The sequence below is a fragment of the Balaenoptera musculus genome, chromosome 2 (assembly GCF_009873245.2).
Source record: "Balaenoptera musculus isolate JJ_BM4_2016_0621 chromosome 2, mBalMus1.pri.v3, whole genome shotgun sequence".
Classification (NCBI taxonomy): Eukaryota; Metazoa; Chordata; class Mammalia; order Artiodactyla; family Balaenopteridae; genus Balaenoptera; species Balaenoptera musculus.
In genome coordinates, this window is record NC_045786.1 from 121384466 (window position 1) to 121406473 (window position 22008).

General features: G+C 34.0%; 1 protein-coding gene across 3 annotated transcripts in view; it reads left to right on the forward strand.

The window, feature by feature from the left end:
• TOGARAM1 (TOG array regulator of axonemal microtubules 1) overlaps positions 1 to 20475 on the forward strand; it is a 79463-nt gene extending 58988 nt beyond the window's left edge. For 2 of the 3 annotated variants that reach the window (XM_036842245.1, XM_036842244.1), the window contains exons 14-21: positions 299 to 534; positions 942 to 1100; positions 3936 to 4062; positions 5285 to 5403; positions 14356 to 14545; positions 16445 to 16664; positions 18630 to 18716; positions 19335 to 20475. In XM_036842245.1, the coding sequence (XP_036698140.1) occupies positions 299 to 534; positions 942 to 1100; positions 3936 to 4062; positions 5285 to 5403; positions 14356 to 14545; positions 16445 to 16664; positions 18630 to 18716; positions 19335 to 19588 (1392 nt within the window). In that variant the 3' untranslated portion in view covers positions 19589 to 20475. Of the gene's footprint in view, positions 1 to 298; positions 535 to 941; positions 1101 to 1296; positions 1418 to 3935; positions 4063 to 5284; positions 5404 to 14355; positions 14546 to 16444; positions 16665 to 18629; positions 18717 to 19334 lie in introns of those variants that run through there. The other variant, XM_036842246.1, reaches the window with a different exon arrangement.
• Positions 20476 to 22008: the final 1533 nt, after the last annotated feature.

Genomic DNA, 22008 nt, shown 5'->3' on the forward strand with positions numbered 1-22008 from the left:
ATCCTATTTTTCAGCTGAGTTAAGGATTGTTTGAATAACAAAGTATAAATACGCCACATTTATTTGACCTTAAAAAAGAAAAGCTGTACTAAATGAAATCAGTAGGCTTGTATGTAAAGTAACTCATGCCTTACTTTGCCACATTTGAAAAAATTTATAAAATGTTGATTTTTTTTAGGAAATAATATAATACATATTTAAAGCACATTACTTTGATAGTAAATTTGGTTTCAAAGTCATTATTACTGATTTTCTTTCAGAATTTCAGCAAAATGTACATTTTGGAAATTTTTTTTAGGTGAAAAATTTACGCTCTGGAGTTTCTCGTGCTGCTGTGGTTTGTTTAAGTGATCTTTTCACTTACCTGAAAAAGAGCATGGATCAAGAACTAGATAATACAGTAAAAGTTTTGTTGCATAAATCAGGAGAATCAAATACATTTATAAGAGAAGATGTTGACAAGGCATTGAGAGCTATGATCACTAATGTAACCCCTGCACGTGCGGTTGTTTCTCTTATCAACGGAGGACAAAGGTAATGTTCAAAATAATCTGGACATGTCCTTAAACTAAAAATACAGTTGCTTGTAATCTGGGGTATAGAAAAAAAAACAAGCAAATTTCAATGTTATTTCAGTCAAAAAACATGTATTAAATAATTCCTATGTGATAAAAATCATATTAGGTACTAAGCATACAGAGGATAATAATATTGTTATTCTAAAGTTACTTACATTCATACATCTGGAGCTAAATAAATGTCAGTGATTATGAGTTTTGTTTTTAACTTCTTGGAGAGGGATAGCTAATGCAAATAATTTGTCATTTTAGCCTGCAAGGATGATTGTTGAGGCTTAGGAGTAATCATCTGACTTTTAAGGTATATCTTTGAAAAATTGTTTATACATCAACTCTATTTTAATTGACCACATTTCCCTGTAGCCATTTACACATTGCGGTAAGAAGATGTGCAGCCCAGCACTTATCAGACGTAGTAAAATTTATGGAACCAGAACGTATTTTATCTGGAACAAAGGATATGGCTGACCGTATATTACCAGCTGCTGCTAAATTTGCTCAGGACAGCTCACCAGAAACCAGGTGAGTAGCTGCTAATAGTATTTGCTGAATCTCTTACTATAAGGGCTTAAATGTAGAAACAAAGGCTAAAGAAGAATGAACATTTTTCCAAATGGAAAAGTGGGATTCCCCAGGGATTAGCGCTGGGGGATGATCGTATTTAACCAATTTGTAAATGGTCTTGAGGGAGTGCACAGTGAATTCTCCAAATTTACAGATGACACTACATACTTCTGGGTAGTGAGATGCTGTGTCACAGGGATGATCTGCATGAAAACGGCACAAGACTGTATGAGTGGGCAGAAAAGTGGCTGAAGAACTTCACTGTGGGCAAATGTAAGGTAATGCATTTAGGGGAAAATGATATATTTTCCAAGTAGCCAGGTAAAATCAAGGAAAAATACAGGAAGCAAAATGGATAACATGAGATACGTTCACTTAGAAAATTCCATGAATTTCTGATTGCTGTCTGTACTTGAAGAACAGTTTTATGAAGGTTAAGCACAGTCAGAGAAAGATAACAAAATAATTAAGATGTGGATGATACTCTAGCTGTAGTGCTGACAGAGGTTTGGAAGTAGTCAGAAGCCTAGGTTCAACTCCTAGCTCCAGTAACTGTCTGCCCTAAGCAAGTTACTTAACCTCTGTTAGCCTCTGTTTCCTTGTCTATCAAATTAGTAAGGTTGGACCAGATATTTATAATGTCCCATACAAAATCTAAAAATTATGGCAGTTATATATGAACATAGATTAAAGGAAGAAGGTAGGATCCTGACTTCATGGAGACTAAAAAGTAAAGAAGGATATCAAACTTTTAACATTTTAAGGCAAAGATATTCAGTACTTTAGGTAACTACAGTGAATCTTGTGGAAGCCATTATGCCAAAAGCTAACATAGAAAGTAAATATATTCATTTTCTGTTGCTGCATAGCAAATAACCACAAACATAGTGATTTTAGATTTCTAAAAACACAGATTTTTTAAAAACACAGATTTTTTTCGCTTACCGTTCTTAGGTTAGAAGTCTGGCATGCTCAACTGGGGTCTCTGCTTAGGGTTTCACAAGGCTGAAATCAAGGTAATAACACTGCTGGGCTCTTATCTAGAGGCTCTATAGACGAATCTGCTTACAAACTCATTCAGGTTTTTGACCAAATTCAGTTTCTTGTGATTATAGGACTGAGGTCCCTGTTTCCTTGCTGGCTGTCAGCCAGGGTCCTCTCTCAGCTCCCTTAAGGCCACCTGAATTCCTTCTCACACAACCCACTCAACCCACTCCATCTTCAAGCCAGCAGCAGCAAGTTGAATCCCTCTCATGCTTGGAATCTCTTTGACTTCTTTTTCTTCTACCAGCCACAGAAAGTTCTCTGCATTTAAGGGTTCATGTGATTAGATTAGGTTCACCCAGATAATCCCCTTATCTTAAAAGTCACCTGTACCATATAACATAATCCTGGAAGTTATATCTCATCATATTCATAAATTTTAGGAATTAGAGCAGGACATCTTTGGGGGAACCATTTTAGAAGTTCTGCATACTACAGTAAAGTTCAAAACAACTTAGGAGGGCTGGATCATAATAGACTAGTTAGGAACAAAATAAAATTTACAATAGTTGTTTTGTGTACATCTTAACCTTTCCTTAATGGCATAGTAATTTTTCTAATCCATTTTGTCATTTCTTAGATTCTTATTTGAAATTTTAAAATTACAAAATTATTACAACTTTCCAGTTTTAGTATTTCTTACACTTTGTGTCCCTTTTGTTTACTTGTTTGCTTTAGCCATTCCCATATCATTAAGGCCTATGATAGACCTACAGTCCTTAACATTCTGGGATAAACTTTAGAGTCACCTTTGAAACTATAACTGATTAGGAGCTACTTACCCGGGTGTTGACCTTATTCTGGTTGTGGGGCAAGAAAAGTAATTTTTATTCTCTGTTATTACCTCCCTTTCTGTAATTTCATTACATTTGAAGGAGTCTGGTTGATATAAATGATGCTGAGATCATCCTATTCATCTCCCCCACAAAAGCCTTGCCTTCCCTGGTTCTTCTAGTGTCATAATTCCAAGTTGTAGGTAAAAGTATAACTGTAATTATTTTAGGGCCAAGCCTCCTTGAAGAATAATAATGTATTTTTATTATGAGGTACTATACTGACCACCCCATCCAAAAATATCTCCAGTATGCACTTCCACCATATCATTTACCATTAGAATGATATCTTGGCTTAAGGTATTATCCTAAAAGAATTATTTTAAAATTCATATAGCATAAAAAACCTAGTTTGGAGAACATTAGACATTCATTAATATATCAGCCACGATTTACCAACTAACTTTGGTTGTATTTTAAGTAGCAAAGAACAGGTTTTTGAAGAATTGAAACCCAGGTAAGTTTTGGCAGGAAAAGGAAAAGAGAGAGGGTCAGAAATACAGAACCTTTGGAAGGTTGTCTCAGGCCAGAACATCTGGCCAGCAGGTGAACAGCAAAAGGTCACCGGGCAAGGAGCTCAGGACAAAGACACACTTCTCTTAATTTACAGTTCTGCCAAATGCCAGCCTTGATATGGACCCTCGGGTGCCTGAAAAATAGAGTCAGAGCTTTTGGCTCTGATCTGACACATAGCTAAAAGATTTGAAGCCATGTTTTTTTAAAGATGGGTGGCAAGAGAATACTGTACTCTCTAATCCAGTTAGTGTAACTACATTTCAATGGCTTATTTAAAATAGAGATGATAATCTTGATGTTGATAGGTTTTTTCTATTGGAAAAAAAAATTGTATCTAAGGACAGAAACTGAGCTTGTTAAGATTTATAGAATTATTTACATATTTCTTAAATATCCATAGGTATTATGGCCGAAAGATGCTTTTCCTCATGATGTGTCATCCTAACTTTGATAAAATGCTTGAAAAGTATGTCCCATCTAAAGATTTGCCATATATTAAGGAATCTGTTAAAAGCTTACGGCAAAAGGTATGTAGAAGAAGTTTATTTTATAAACAACTTTAAAAACAAAGTTCATTTGCTGAGGAAGGTAAAAGATAGAAATAATTACTTCTTTGATTATTTCTGTTAACCAATAGTAGCATTTCAACAACTGCAGTACTGAGTAGACATTCATAGTGTCAGTAGATGTTTATTGAACAGAAGCTTGATATTTGGTAAAATGTAGTGTGGTTTATTGGAATTACAAGACAGGTTTGAATCACAACTCAGAATTAGCAACTATATAATCTTAGGCACATCACTTCATTTCTTTAACCCAGAATTTTTATTTTTATAAAATGAGGATAGTGATGTTTATTACAGTTGATTCCTACTTTATTTACCTTGTACGTTCCACCGTTAGAGCTCCTACCACACTGTGGAGTGTTGATAAGGAGATCCTTGAGTGGAAGCCCCATGTCTTATGTATCATGACAGATAATGGGGATTCAAAAATGTCTGTAAAATGAGTGACTGAGGGAATATCAAGTGAAATGAAATGTGAAAAGTGTCTTATAAAAAAGTAATCTGTTTACATATTATTTTTTGCAAAAATGTGCTTAATTTAATAATGTAGAATTTTTCTGTGGTAATTTATGTTATTCCTCTCTGATAAGCTTAAGCAAAGGATTCATTTATGAAGGGATACTACTTCAAATATGTATTGGGGTAAACATTTTAGAGCATTTTTTTCTTCCTATTGATATTAAAGATTTCAGCTTAATTCATATAGAATTTATCAAAATAACCATGCAAAAAGATTATCTTACTAAAATGAGGCAGATTAATATCTGTGAGTTATTTCAAGTACAAGTATCAGGAAAAAAAAGAGGTTTTAAATAGTTCTTTCAAAATGTTTATTTTCATACTAGTGTTGCATAGGAATTCATTGTTTATATAATGTGTTCATATTTTCTGTATAGATTTGAAGCTTGAAGAAGAGTAGTTACAAAACATAGATGTTAAGTTTTTCATTTAAACAGTTTTACCAAGCCAATATCATTTCCTAGTAGTTGGGTACATATTTTGTTAATTTACTACTAATTACAAGATAGTTTATATATCTGAAACCCTTTAAAGCACAAGTATAGCAGATTATTAAAATGCTTTCAACCATAAGAGATCAACAATGACTGCTATGAAAATTCCATTGTACACATTCTTTCACTTTACAAGTTTCAAGACTTTTATTACACTGCCTTTCTTATAGGGTTTGGGAGAGATACCACTAGATACTCCTTCAGCAAAAGGAAGACGATCTCATACTGGCAGTGTTGGAAATACAAGGTCATCATCTGTTTCTAGAGATGCTTTCAATTCAGCTGAAAGGTAGAATCATTTGCTAGTCCACATTATTGCAGAAATTACTCCCTAATAGTGATGATAGTGTATTTGAATGTTTTCATGAACTATCCCAGGGGTATTTGTCAAAATTTAATGGAGTTTTAAAAGTTGGTAAGGACTTAGAAAGTGTGAGGTAATTAGATTTAATAGGGTAATTGTATATTCACAGCAACTTGCTTTTACATGAACTAAACATTAGTAAAACTTTAGTATTATTGAACTTGTCAGTAGTCGGCCAGTGTTGGACAACTCTGATTAATTTTTTCAATTTATAGGCTTTACTTTCCCCCCTTGATTATAAAAGTAATACATAATTATGGTTAAGGGGGAGAAAAACTTGAGAAAATACAAACATTAAAAGAACTTAACTGGGGAGGGTGCTGGTGGGGTGAGTTGGGAGATTGGGATTGACATATATACAGTAATATGTATAAAATAGATAACCAAAAAGAACCTGCTGTATAAAAAATAAAATTCAAAAAAATAAAAATAAGAGAAAAAAAAAGTGAAAAGAGTAGATATATGTATATGTATAACTGATAAACTTTTCTATACAGCAGAAATTAATGCAACATTGTAAATCAACTATACTCTAATAAAAATTTAAAATAAAAAAAAAAGAATTTAACCAATCACCTATAATATCACCAACCAGGAAAAAAAGCTACTCTTAAAATTTTTATAAATATAATTACATATGTAATTGCATAACCTGTTTAAGCCATTTAGCAATATTTAATAGATTGATTATATAACTTTTAAAAATCTTTCAGAATTATTATGATCTCTTTGGTATGTTTTTTTTTTTTTTAATTTATTTATTTATATTTATTTTTGGCTGTGTTGGGTCTCCGTTTCTGTGCGAGGGCTTTCTCTAGTTGCGGCAAGCGGGGGCCACTCTTCATCGCGGTGCGCAGGCCTCTCACTATCGTGGCCTCTCTTGTTGGGAGCACAGGCTCCAGACGCGCAGGCTCAGTAGTTGTGGCTCAAGGGCCTAGTTGCTCCGCGGCATGTGGGATCTTCCCAGACCAGGGCTCGAACCCGTGTCCCCTGCATTGGCAGGCAGACTCTCAACCGCTGTGCCACCAGGGAAGCCCCTCTTTGGTATGTTTTAAAATATATTTTAAACATTACTTTAAAAATTATATGAGTAAAAAAAAAAAAAATTATATGAGTAGATACATAGGTATCTTTCATATTTTCTGTATGTGTGTATCTTTGGATAATAAATTTTACAAAAAATAAAAATCCATGGACTTTTGGACCTTTGTTTTTCAAAGTATACTTCACAGAGGGATGTGTAATGTACAACATGATAAATATAATTAATGCGGCTGTATGTTATATATGAAAGTAAATCCTAAGAGTTCTCATCACAAGGAAAAAAGTTATTTATTAAAAACATTTTTTTTCTGTTTCTTTAGGTGCAACTAAACTTATTGTGATAATCACTTCATGAGATATGCAAATCATATCATTATGCTGTATACCTTAAACTTACACAGTGCTGTATATCAATTATATCTCAATAAAATTGGAAGAAAAAAAAAGTGTGAGAGAAACAAAGGCTTGCTTAGATGAAAAATGAGGGAATTTGTTTACATTAGACTTGCTTTGCAAGCAATGTTAAAAGAGTTCTTTAGAGGAAATAAAATACGATAGGAACTAGGTTGCTTCCAGAGCAGAGACTGTGTATGCCACTTTATTCTATAGCTTGGAAGGACCAAACCACTGTGGGGCGAAAGTCTCAAAACAAAATGTGAGAGAAGATGTGTATTTATGTTTCTTTTAATTATTTTAGAATGAATTATTATTTAATTTATGAGGACTCTAGAGGAAATTGCTGACTTCTTCATGCAGTAAATAGGGCCTACTTCCAGTACCTTACCAATGAGGGCCTCATTTCACCTGCCACCTCAGCTCTTTTCTCCTCCTCAATACCCTTCTCAGTCTGATTGACTTCATTAGTCTGCGGGCCCTTTTTACCCCATTTCTTGCCTCCTAGAGTCCTGCTTTTCTTCAGTTGGTCACTTTTCTCACTGCACTTTAGCTCCCTTCTTCTCTCATGGCATCTTCACCTCCATGTCCAAGGCCTCAGTTCCTCTGTGCTGGGTTTTCTCTGCATGGGGTATGGCCCTCTATAGCTGTTGTTCAAGTCTTCTATACCCTAACTGATTTTCTGTCTACTTGTTCTATTAATTGCTAAGATAGGAGTATTAATATCTCCAACTGTAGTGGATTTTTTTATTTATACTTTAAGTTCTGTCATTTTTTGCTTTATGTATTTTGATGCAATGTGCTTATTTATGTTCAGGTATTTAGGATAGTTGTGACTTTTTGGTGAAACGACCTTTTTATCCTTATGAAGTCTCTCACTTTATCTCTGATAATATTCTTTTTCCTGAAGTCTACTCTGTCTAGTATTAACCATTTTATTGTAATGGTTTACATGATATGTCTTTTTTTTTAATAACAGTGTTGTGGAGATGTAATTCATATAACAGATAATTCACCTATTTAAAGTATACAATTTAATGTTTTTTGTATGTTCACTGAGTTGTGCAGCCATCATTACAGTCAATTTTAGAACATTTTCATCACCTCTGAAAGAAATCCCATGCTCATTAATAGTCACTATCATTTCCCTACAACCCTCCCATTCCAAGCCCTAGGCAATATGCTTTCTGTTTCTATGGATTTGCATATTCTGGGCATTTCATACAGATGGAATCATATGATATGTGGTCTTTTGTGACTGATTTCTTAGACTTGGCATTATGTTTTTAAGCTTCATCCAAGTTGTAGCATATATCGGTACCTCATTCGTTTTTACAACTAAATAATATTCCATCGTATGGATACACCACATTTTGTTTATCCATTCATTAGTTGATGGATATTTGGGTTTTGTTGTGGACATGTTTGCAATTCTCTTGGGTATAAGGAGTGGAATTGCTGGGTAGTATGATAACTGTGTTTAAACTTTTGAAGAACTGTCAGACTGTTTTCCAAAGTGGATCCATTTTACAGTCCCACCAGCAATAGTAAGAGGGTTCCAATTTCACCACACCCTCATCAATACTTGTTATTTTCCAAGTAGGTGTAAACTGGTTTCTTATTTGACAAAGATTCTCTCTTTGACAAACTTTAGACAGCCTCCTCTGAGCCCTCTTTTACACCAGGCCTCATCCTCGGGCCATGTCTTTGGCCTGCCTAAGCTAGTCTTAGTTAAGAATCCTGCTAAGTCATTTCCTTCCTACCCCTTCATACCTGATCACCCTTGATATCTGGGCAGGTTCCTCATCCTCCACCTTTGATATGTAAGTATCTGGCTTGTCTTCAGCAAAAATCTTGTTAGACCAGCTTAGCAAGAAACCCCCTACTCTTGATGTCTACTCTTAGTAATCTTCCATCCACTGACCCTCTCAATCTTGGCTATAAATCCCCAGTTATCAAGTTCCAGAATAAATTTTCTTTTTTTTCTTTTTCTTTTATGGTTTTCACTTCCATTTCCTAGTATATCTTTTTTAAAGTATGTTTTTTGTAGATCGTATATGATTAGGTCTTGCTTTTTTATACAATCTAACAATCTCTGCCTTTTAATTGGGGTGTGTGACCATTTATATTTGATGTTATTGTTCATATGGTTGGGTTTAGGCCTATCATCTTAATATTATTTTTCATTCTGTCCTATATTTTCTGCTTCATTTTTCCTCTTTTCCTGCCTTCTTTTGAATTGATTGAGGGGTATGTGTATGTGTTTGTTTTTATATTCCATTTATCTCCTTATTTCTTTTTCTTTTTAAGTGGTTGATCTAGGCTTTGTAATATACATATTTTATAATACACATTTTTATCTTCTCATAGTCTACTTTCAAATAATATTAGACTACTATAGGTATAATGTAAGAACTTTACAACAGTATACTTTCATTCCTCCCCTTTCATCTTTTATGCTATTTTTGTCATGCATTTAACTTCTACATACTATAATCCCCACAATACATTATTGTAATATTTGCTTTGAATAGTCTATATATTGTATAATTGATAATGTTGCCATGAACTGTGTTCATTCATTCTTTTTTTCCCCAATTTTATTGAGATACAATTGAAATATAACATTGTATTAGTTTAAGGTATACAGCATAATGATTTAATGTGTAAATATATTGTGAAATGATTACCACAATAATAAATTTAGTTAACATCCATCACCTCACATAGTTACAATTTCTTTTTCTTTTGCTGAGAAATTTTAAGACCTACTCTCTTAGCAACTTTCAAGTCTACACTATTGTCACCATACTGTACTTTACATCTCCAGAACTCATTTATCTTACAACTGGAAATGTTTATCTTTTGACTCTCCTCACCCATTTTGCCCACCCTTTAACCCCTGCCTCTGGCAACCACCAATCTGTTCTCTGTATCTATGAGTTTGTTTTTTTAGATTTAAGTGAGATCATACAGTATTTGTCTTTCTCTGACTTATTTCACTTAGCATAATGCCCTCAAGATCTATTCATGTTGTCACAAGCAGCAAGACTTCCCTGCTTTCTAGGGCTGAATGTATATGTATATACCACATTTTCTTTATTCATTCATCTGTCAGTGGACACTTAGGTTGTTTCCATGTCTTGGCTATGGTAAATAATGCTGCAGTGAACATGAGGGTGCAGATGTATTTTAGAGATAGTGGTTTCATTTCCTTAGGATATATTAATCAGAAACGGGGTTCCTGAATTATATGGTAGTTTTTTTGTTTTTTTTTTTTTTAAAGACCCTGGTGAGGCATAGTTAGAGGCCTCCTCACCCAGTTGTCATCTTCCAAAACAGTGAGTGGCTGCCTCACTCCCTTTCCCGCACTTGGAGTTTTTCATGGTAGTTCTATTTTTAATTTTTTTGAGGAACCTTCATACTATTTTCCATAGTGGCTGCACCAATTTACATTCCCACCAAGAGTGCACAGGGTTCCCTTTTCTCCACATCCTCACCAATACTTGTTATTTCTTGTCTTTTTGATAGTAGCCATTCCAGCAGGTGTGAGATAATATCTCACTGTGGTTTTGATTGCATTTCCCTGATGATCAATGATGTTGAGCACCTTTTCATGTACCTGTTGGCCATTTGTGTCTTCTTTGGAAAAATGTCTACTCAGTTCCTCTGCCTATTTTTTAATCAGGTTGTTTGTTTTTTTGCCATTGAATTGTATGAGTGCCTCTTATACTTTGGATATTAGCCCCTTATCAGATATATGATTTGCAAATATTTTCTCCCGTTCTGTAAGTTGCATTTTAATTTTGTTGATGGTTTCTTGCGCTGCGCAGAAGCTCTTTAGTTTGATGTAGTCCCACTTCTTTGTTTTTACTTTTGCTGCCTTACTTTTGTTGTAAAATCCAAAAAATCATTGTCAAGACCAATGTCAAGGAGCTTATCCTCTATGTTTTCTACTAGGAGTTTTATGGTTTCAGGTCTTACATTCAAGTCTTTAACCCATTTGCGTTGATTTTTGTGTATGGTGTAAAGTAGGGGTCCAGTTGCACTGTTTTGCATGTGGCTGTTTGGTTTTCGCAGCACCATTTAAAAGACTATCCTTTCCCATTGTATATCCTTGGTTCCTTTATCATAAATTAATTGACCATATATCATAAATTAATTGTGTGTTTATTTCTAGGCTCTACTTTGTTCCATTAATCTATGGATCTGTCTTAATACTAGTACCGTACTGTTTTGATTACTACAGCTTTGCAATATAGTTTGAAATCAGGAAGCATGATGCCTCCAGTTTTGTTCTTTCTCAAGATTGCTTTAGCTAATCGGGCTTTAGTGGTTCCATTCAAATTTTAGAATTATTTGTTCTAATTTTGTGAAAAATACCATTGGTATTTCGATAGGGATTGCATTGAATCTGTAAATTGCCTTTGAATAGTATGGTCATTTTAATAATCTTAATTCTTCCAATCCATGAGCATGGAATGTCTTCCATTTATTTGTGTCTTCTTCAATTTCTTTCATTTTGAGTGTGGAGCTCTTTCACCTCCTTGGTTAAATTTATTTCTGGGTATTTTATTCTTTTTGATGCATTTATAAATGAGATGGTTTTCTTAATTTCTTTTTCAGATAGTTGGTTGTTAGTATATAGAAATGCAACTGATTTTTGTATGTGAATTTTGTATCCTGCAACCTTACTGAATTTTTCATTAGTTCTAACATTTTTTGGTGACATCTTTAGAGTTTTTTTATATAAAATATTATAACATCTGGAAATAGAGATAATTTTACTTCTTTCTTTCCAATTTGGATGCCTTTTATTTCTTTTTCTTGATTAATTGTTCTGGCTTGGACTTCCAATACTATGTTGAATAAGAATGGAAAGAGTAGGCATCCCTGTTTTGTTCCTGAGATTAAAGGAAAAGCTTTCAACCCTTCACTGTTGTATGATGTTGTGGGCTTGTCATATATGGCCTTTATTATCTTGAGTTATGTGCCCTCTATACCCAAATTGTGGAGAGTTTTAATCGTGAATGGAAGTTGAATTTTCCAGATGCTTTTTCTGCATCTATTGAGGTGATTATATGATTTTTATCCTTCATGTTGTTAATGTGATATATTACATTGATTGACTGGTGGATGTGGAACCATCCTTGCATCCCTGGAATGAATCCTATTTGGGTCATTGTCTATAATTCTTTTAATGTATTGTTATATTCGGTTTGCTAATATATTTTTGAGAATTTTTCCATCTATGATTTATGATCGTTTTTAATGTCTTCTCTTTTTTATAAATTTTATTAATGTTAATATACCTAGTGAGTTTCTCCTTTTGACTGTTATTCCATCTTTTCCCCCTGAAGTATATTAAGTGTTATTTCACTATCAAATCTATCCTGTTTTCAACAACAACAAAAAACTATCTTTAAAGATAGGTTTCAATAGTTCAGTGGCTTCTTGATGTGTTCTTCTGTTATTTGACTTTTATATATCATATAGTTCTTAGTTTAAATATAAATTTAAATCTGTTTTTCTCATTGTATAGAATTAATTACCTCACAGATTAACCTCAGATTAATTTATGTAAACAAATTAAAAATAATGGATAAATACATCTAGGTTCTACATTTTAAATCATCATCCTGGGATTTCCCTGGTGGTCCAGTGGTTAAGACTACGTGCTTCCACTGCAAGGGGTGAAGTTTCCTTCCCTGGTCAGGGAAGATCCCCCATGCCGCAGGGTGCGGCCAAAAAAAAAAAAAATCATCATCCTGAGTCCACTTTCAGGATGATTCTGAGCCATTCATTAATCATTGCTCTTAAGATGACTTTAGGGAATTCTCTGGCAGTCCAGTGGTTAGGACTCGGCACTTTCGCTACTGAGGGCATGGGTTCAGTCCCTGGTTGGGAAACTAAGATCCCCTAAGACACGTGGCGCAGCAAAAAAAAAAAAAAAAAAAAAAAGATGACTTTAATGCCGATTTTAATACTGCTAGTCCAACAAATGGTGGTAACTGGTAATTGTTACCATTGTCTTTAAGACCTTGACTCTAACCAGTTTATGTCGTGTCCTCGGTAGTTGTCATTCTTTTAAAGGTGTGCCTTGCCCTGTCAATTTGTATGACTCTAATTTCAAAGGGATCATCATCTGTCACATTGTCACTCCTTTTTTATTTTTTCTCATAATTTACATGTGCAAAGTCACAGATCTGTTAGGTACCAGAGCCAAGAATCAGAGGCCAACACATGTTTTTACTTTTGTTTTTGTTTTTTAATATTTATTTATTTTCCTTATTTTTTAGCTGCATTGGATCTTAGTTGCAGCACATGGGATCTTCGTTGAGGGATGTGGGATCTTTTGTTACAGTGCGTGGTCTCTTTGTTGCGGTGTTCGGGCTTCTCTCTAGTTGTGGCATGTGGGCTTCTGTCTAGTTGTGGCATGAGGGCTGCAGAGCGCATGGGCTCTGTAGTTTGCAACACACGGGCTCTGACGTTGAGGCGTGCAAGCTCAATAGTTGTGGCGAGCGGGCTTAGTTGCCCTGCGGCATGTGGGATCTTAGTTCCCCCGCAGCATGTGGGATCTTAGTTCCCCTACCAGTGATCGAACCCGTGACCCCTGCATTGGAAGGCGGATTCTTTACTACTGGACCACCAGGGGAGTTCCGAGTCACTCCTTTATAGCAATGGAAAACATTATGCTACTGATACTAAGTCATTGAAATAGTAAATCCCGCTGGTCTTGAGATTCTAATTTTCCCAGGCATGTTCACGTGGCTATTTTTCAGAAAAGGATTGACATATCGGGCCTGAGACTGGTATCCTTGGAAAGGCCAGCTTGTAAGGTTAGCCTTTGGCTAGCATCTGGAAACTAGAATTTCAGGAAGATTTCCCTCCCATTCTTTAACTTGATAAGAGTAATTTACTGTGCCTGTATGATTTAGGCAGACAGTATGGTTAAAGCTAAAGACCTGCTATCCTTCTGGGAGTCTGGAATTTTGGTATGTCCAAGGCAGAGGACCACCCATGACCAACTACCCATAAAAATCCTGGGCACAGAGCCTCTAATAAGCTTCTTTGGTAGACAACATTTCATATGTGTTATCACAGTTTGTTGCTGGAAGAATTAAGTTTATACTGTGTGACTTCATGGGGAAAGGACTCTTGGAAGTTTCCATCTAGTTTCCTTCAGACTTTTACCCCATGTACCTTTTCCCTTTGCTGATTTTGCTTTATATCCTTCTGCTGTAATAAATCTTAACCATGAGTAAAGCTACATGCTGAATCCTGAGTTCTCCCAGCAAATCACCAAACCCAGGGGAGATATTAGGGACCCCCAACACAGGTATCGTGGCTATGGGTTAAGTCATTTTTTGAATTTTTCAAAAATGAATACATGGTGAGAATTATTCATTGTGTTTGTGTTTTACCTTTCTTTCACTTTAGAGAGGTAACTGAAATTCGTGAAATCACCAGAAAATCAGTTCCCCGCAATTCCTTAGAAAGTGCTGAGTACATTAAAGTCATAACAGGTTTATTAAATGCAAAAGACTTTCGTGATCGTATTAATGGGATTAAGCAGCTTTTATCAGATACTGAAAACAATCAAGAGCTTGTTGTTGGAAACATTGTGAAGGTAAGGACTGTCAAAATTAATTTCCATTTTCAATCTGTGGTTAATAAAGTTCATTAGCATAAAAGTTGCCCTATTTCTTAATATTTTATATATATATTACTTTAAAGTGTTAAACTTAGTGAGAAGAATGCACTGCTTAGGTTTTGCTATGTTAAAAGCATTCTAGAACAATTGAAGTAATTGAGGAAAAAGGTAAGAAAATAGCAGTTTATTTGTTTGACTCGTCCCACTAGATGATAACTCCTTGAAAGTTCTGTATTCTCAGAGCTCTTAGAACCTGGCATTCAGTAAATATATGTTGAGTGAGGGAGTTCCTTGTTGGCCTCATGGTCATTATTCCGGGCTTTCACTGCCATGGCCTGAGTTCAATCCCTGGTCGGGGAACTGAGATCCCTGCAAGCCATGAGGTACGACCCCAAAAAAAAAAAAAAAAAAAAAATTGAGTGAATCAATAAGCATTTTAAAAACCAGGGCATTTAAGAGACTTGATATTACCAAGAAATAGATAATAAAAGTTTTCATATGTAGGTTAGAAATCTGCGTATGCTAGTTTTTATATATTATGTTAATATATATTTATAAATATATATTTATATTTTATAATTTGTATAGGAAGACAAGAAGCAATAGAAAGGGAGACAGTAGTAAATTAATAAATGTTAGTGGTACCGGAGTATAGATTACTTATGCTTCATCAGAGTTTAGTTCAGTTAATCCCATTAGTAATTTATTCATTAAATTACATTTTTTTTTTTTTTTGAGGGAAGGATTTTTTTTTTAAATTTATTTATTTTTGACTGTGTTGGGTCTCCGTTTCATGCGAGGGCTTTCTCCAGTTGCGGCAAGCGGGGGCCACTCTTCATCGCGGTGCGCGGGCCCCTCACTATCGCGGCCTCTCTTGCTGTGGAGCACAGGCTCCAAACGCGCAGGCTCAGTACCTGTGGCTCACGGGTCCAGCCGCTCCGCGGCATGTGGGATCCTCCCAGACCAGGGCTCGAACCCGTGTTCCCTGCATTGGCAGGCAGATTCTCAACCACTGCGCCACCAGGGAAGCCCCTAAATTCCATTTTAAATTTGTATTAGGTTCATTAAATTTGGCAAACATACTATAACAACTCTGTTCTAGTGGTGGTGTCTCTTAATTTTCAGAAGAAAAGTACCATGTTACCATGTCATGGGAATCAGAAAGTTACATTTTCTGATATCTGTTGAGTAATTTTCATATATCTATATCTATATGTATCAGGAATTATTAGTTAATAGTCTTGGTTTCACAGAATAGCTCTTCCCTCACCTAATATAGGTAAAGAATTGCTTAGCATTCACTTTATTATATCTTGAAGTTATGAAAGCTAAGAATTAGAAGAGCAAGGAACAATTGTTTAAGTACTCAGGTTAAGAGGTAATAATAAAAACTTAACTCTGAAATTGCATCTAAAATTCTCGTAAGAAACCTAAATTGAAACTAGGTTAAATCTCTGTAGTAAAATGGACATGTCTACTTCTGTTACCAATAGAGATAAGAATAGAAAGTTTTCTTAAGTTCTTAAAGTTAGCTAAACCTGCACATTTTAGAAAACAGCATTTTTATCACATTTATAGTAAATCAGTTATCTGTGTACTGAACCAAATTTCTCAACCTTAATTTAGTAGGATGTCTTTTTAGGTGATGTTTGAAGCCTTCTCTTTTTGCTATAAGAAGATTGGACACTTAGATTTAGCATCAAAATTTTTATAAAGTTCCTATTATCTAAGTTCAAGTTAAGTAAGATGTGTGTGTGTTTTTAAATAGTACATTTCTCCTTTAGTAGGATGAATACTATGAAATGTCATAAGGAATTTAAATATAATAGATATCAACATTATTTCACTTTAAATAATTTACCAATTTACTTCCAGATCTTTGATGCTTTTAAATCTCGACTTCATGATTCCAATAGTAAAGTAAACCTGGTGGCTCTAGAAACAATGCACAAAATGATTCCTTTGCTTAGAGACAACTTATCTCCTATAATCAACATGCTCATCCCAGCAATAGTAGATAACAATCTGAATTCCAAGAATCCAGGCATCTATGCTGCTGCCACAAATGTTGTTCAGGCACTGAGTCAGCATGTAGGTAAGAAATCTTACTTTGGCATTCAAATTATTTTGGCTTTACTTTCGTATTTTCTGATTCTACACATTTTCTATAATGCTGAAAACCTAGCTGTTAAATTTTTGTCAATTAATGTTGTGACAGAATTTTTTTATTTTCTCAGTAACAGTTTTAATTATTTTTAGTGATTAAATACCATCCCATTAAATTGACTTTCTCTTCCCTTCTTTTTGACTTTTTCAATTCTTATTTTCTACCTCAACTTCATATCTGATACAAAATTAACTCAAAATGGATCACAGATTTAAATGTAAAATTTAACTGTAAAACTTTCAGAACACATGAGAAAATCCTTAGGACCTATGCTTGGTGAAAAAAAAGAAAAAAAGTATGATCCAAAAAAAGTCCATAACTTGGACTTCATCAAAATGTAAAACATTTACTTTGCAAAAGACCTTATTTTTTTTACATGAAAATATTTATTTTTGTGTTACAAAAACAAAAATAAATCCAAGCAGATAATGAAATAAACATATTTTTTAAGTGTCCCATCCTGGGCTCTCTGTCCTAGAAGTTAGTAAACAGTTCAAGTTTAGGTTGCTTCATACTTGTTCTGGATGCTATGAGGTCTCCATCTTAGAACCATATTTCTGTAGTTTAGCTTGTAACTAATTGGACAAGTCATCCTCTGTGTCATCATCCCAATTATCCTCCCAGACAAACTGCAGATTTGGAGGAAATATTTGCAAACCACATATCTGATAAATACACATATCTAGAATATATAAAAAACTCTTGGGAATTCCCTGGCGGTCCAGTGATTAGGACTCCGTGCTTCCACTGTAAGGGGGCCTGGGTTCGATCCCTGGTCGGGGAACTAAGATCCTGCAAGCTGTGCGGTACGGCCCGGCAAACGAACAAACAAACAAATTAATTAATTAATTAATTAATTAATAATAAATAAATAAATAAAAAATAAAGAAGTCTTAAAACTCCACATTAAAAAAAAATCTAATTAGAAGATGGGCAAAAGATGTGAAGAAACACTTATATGGATGGCAAGTAAACACATGAAAAGATGTTTAACATCCCCAGTCATTAGGGAAATGCAAATACAAATTAAGACCATAATCATTACACAAGTGTATTAGTCTTTTCGGGTAGTTAAAACAAACTACCACAGCCTGGGTGGCTTAAAAACAACAAACACTTATTTCTCACAGTTCTGGAGCCTGGGAAGTCCAAGATCAAGGCACCAGCAGATTTGGTGTTGAGTGAGGGCCCTCTTCCTGGTTTATAAATAGCCATCTTATGGCTGTGTCCTCACATGGTGGAAGGGGCAAGGGAGCTCTTTGGGGCCTCTTTTATAAAGATACTAATCCCATTCCCATAGAATAGTTCCCATCGAATAGTTCTGTATCTTAATTGTACTGATAGTTTCACAAATCTATACATGTGATAAAATGACTTAGAATTATATACACATATTGTACCAATGTCAGATTCCTTGTTTTGATGTGTACTATAATCATGTAAGATGTAACATTTGGGTGAAAGTACACAAGACCTCTCTGTACTGTCTTTGCAACTTCCTGTGAAACTATGAAATTAGAGATTTGAAAAAAATCAGTAAAGGTAAAAACTATCCCCAAAATTTCAATTCTTTTTTTTTTTTTGATAAACCTATGTACTATCATTTGGAATAAGATGCCTAGGAGATAGGCAGTTCTTTCTCTTTTTTATACCATATGACAGCTCCTTTAATATTCTGTGAGGTATTTTTATTTCTCATTTGCTGTAAGAATATTACTCTGTTAAGGTTTTATAGAGAATTTTAAAAAGTGTTTAACTATGTAGATTAAATCTTTCTAACACATTTGCGTTCACTTGCATGGATTTTTTTTCCTTTCAATGCTATGTAATGGAAAATAAATAAGATCTTGTAACTCTTTAAACATGTGTCTCTGTGTTATTCTTTTTGTTTAGATAATTACTTACTTCTACAGCCATTTTGCACAAAAGCCCAGTTTTTAAATGGAAAGGCAAAACAGGATATGACCGAAAAGCTTGCTGGTAAATATGTTTAAATTGTTATTTCTAAAGAAATAATTTATTGACTAAGGATAAACTGATGGACATTTCAATTCAATTTTAGGATAGCTACCAAACTCAATATCATTATCCAAGAAGTAGAAATAAATTGTATAATGATCCAAAAGGGGACCTTTTAAGACTTTTACCCAAAAATTTTCTTCAAAAGAATTTTATTCCTCTTTTCCCCAGTAAGTGTTTAGTCTTCTTGTTAGTAGAAGTAAACAGGATAAATAAAAAGACATTAAAATCAAATATTGGTACAGATGGAAAATACTATTTCAAATTATGTATTTAATGAAAGGTCCATGAGTTAAAACTGTATATGTCTTGATTTAACTACATTTGGAAAACTGAGATGAATTTTTGGTTTGGTTTCTGTCTTTACTACTTTTGCCTGTCATATATAGATTTCTAATACTGAAGATCCCAGTCTTTGGGAGCAAAGTTTCTGACTTTACTTTTTTTTAAGATACCAAACATTTCAGGGCAAATGGCATAGGGAAGAAGCTTAGTTTATTTTATATGCTTTTTAATTCTCAGAACTCGAATTTGTTTTTTTTTTTAAACCTCACTGTTTACCATATTTTTGTGTTTCAGATATTGTTACGGAACTTTATCAAAGGAAGCCCCATGCCACAGAACAGAAAGTGTTGGTTGTTTTATGGCATCTCTTAGGGAACATGACAAATAGTGGCTCGCTGCCTGGAGCTGGAGGAAATATACGCACAGCCACAGCTAAATTATCAAAAGCACTTTTTACACAGATGGGTCAGAATCTGTTAAATCAGGCTGCATCTCAACCATCACATATAAAAAAGAGTTTAGAAGAATTGCTTGATATGCCAATTTGAAATGAATTACGAATTTTTGATGAAATATGATGAACAAAACTGTTTACATGATGACAAATGGAAGTTTTTTAAAGTTAGATTTTCAGTGCCTGCACTTCTCATCCCGTAAATTAAGTCAATAGCTATTTTTATTTGCAGCTTATGAGTACACATCTGTCCTATATCAACCCTATCACTTGCACCCATCACACAAAAATCTAAAATAATATAATCTAATATTCATGAAATCTGAGGCATGTGGAATGAATCCAATTTTAATATTTTTGAGAAAAGTCCTGCTCATTTGCACTATTTTATAGAAACTGAAATTTGTTGCCCTATATGTACAATTAGACTTTTAATTAAAAATATACTTTTTATTATGTAATCATGTTTTGCTATGTCTCATTACTCAGCCTTATTTTATGAAGTGGAAGAAAAGTCACTGAACTATGTTATCACAAACTAAGTTTTGTGTGCTATTTGTGAAAAACATGTATTTCTGAAATCAGTCTGCTAATATGATTGTGCAGTATTAGCTTGCTTTTGCTGCTGTGTTAATGTGATATATTTGCTTACCATTTGGGTTTAATCATCTATATAATTGTGAAATTTAACAAGTTATAATAAAGCATGATGACCAAAGTTTTAGAAAACATTTAAACATTTTAAATGCACGTTTAAGAAAACGTGTTGAATGTAATTTCCCTATTTTTGTGTGCAAACACTAAATTTTATTTCTATATATCCTGACATTTATAAAGGTGTTATTTTGCTGCCCAGTTGTGTAATTCTCAAATATAGTGCCAGGTCTTCTATAGCTTTTCTCAGAATTCTTGGGCAACAAGTACTGTATGCATCTTAAAAAAGAAAAGGAATGTTATAAAATAAAAGGATTTATTTCTGTAGATGTGTGAGAGGTGTCCTATTTTTCCAACTCCGTATTTGTTAAAATGGGGAAAATATGTATTATGATATTGACCTATCATTTTCACTTGTTATACTTGATACAATATTGACCTATCTCTATTGACCTAACAATAGACCTGGGTTATAGTTCTAGCTTTACAGAAAATTCACTCTGTGACCTTGGGCAAGTCACTTGCCAGATTTAGGCCTCAATTTTCTCATCTCTAAAATGTGAGGACTGGACTAGATGATTTTTAAGGTTCCATTTTGCTCTAAAATTCTGTGATTCTATGTTGTAGTTTACTCTAAGATCACTTTATTACAATTGTGAACTACCTTCATTCTTTTTCACTTCTGTGTCACTGACTAGTTTTCTAATGTATTGATATTTGGCTACTTTTTAAATTGTGATTCTTTGTATTATCTGCAGTTTCTGAGGAAAAAAGCAAAAAAAAAAAGTTTGAAGCTAATCTGAAAGGAGAGTAAAGATGTGGCTACTTTTTCTGTTTAAATACACTGTTTTATAATTAAATACATACTTTTAAAATTCCTTTTCTTCTAAATGTATTTTATTATGTTCCTATAATTTAGGTCCAAAGTTGGCAAACATTTTCTGTAAAGGACCAGAAAATAAATATTTTTGGCTTTGTAAGCCACAGATTCTGGCATATTCTTTGTTTTTGTTTTTGTTTTTTTACAGCCCTTTAAAAATGTAAAAAAATTCTTGGCTCAGGCCTCTGGCATAGTTTGCCAACACCTGGCTTAGATTCTTTTGACTTCAGTTGTAACGCTGAAATCATTATTAAATTTTGCTTCAACCTTTGTGATATTCATTATTGAAACAATAGTTACAGATTCTAAATTTTATTAATTTTTACCACTGCCCCTGTTTCATTGCAAATGTGCCTAATAAATTTGCATTGATTGATTGCTGGATATATTGAAATACATAAATGTCAAAGGCCAAAGAAGAGCACTATGTTATATAAAGCTTAATCATCCCTTCTTTTCAGTAGATATAGTTTGAATTTTGCATTGAAAAAAGTACAGTAAATATATCGCTGCTAATAATGTGGAAACTTTACTTCACACAATCTGTGTGTTTTTATTATAAAGAAAATAGCCATAATGTAACAGAGTCCCATGCCTAAAAGTTTTTTCTCTATATTAGTAACTTCTTGATATTGAGCACTCAGAAGTCTAGCATTCTGTTGCCAAGAACTGTTACCAACCCAGAAATCAAAAAGAATTGGAGACTGATCACTGATGGAAAGAACTAAAGAAAAGCTGAAGGCTTGAATAAGTTGAAATAAAGGAATTTGGTTTTTTTTTACAAGCAGTGATAGTGATAAAAGTCTAACCCCACCAGCACTGCAACTAAAAAATAAACAACAAAAAATTTAAATGGCATATTTACCCAATGGAATTGACAGCATATATTTACTAAAAATGTTAATCATTTTAATCACAGGGCCATGTTCACAATGTGTTAAAGGGAAAAAGCCTGACTACAAAACACAGTGTCTCTATTT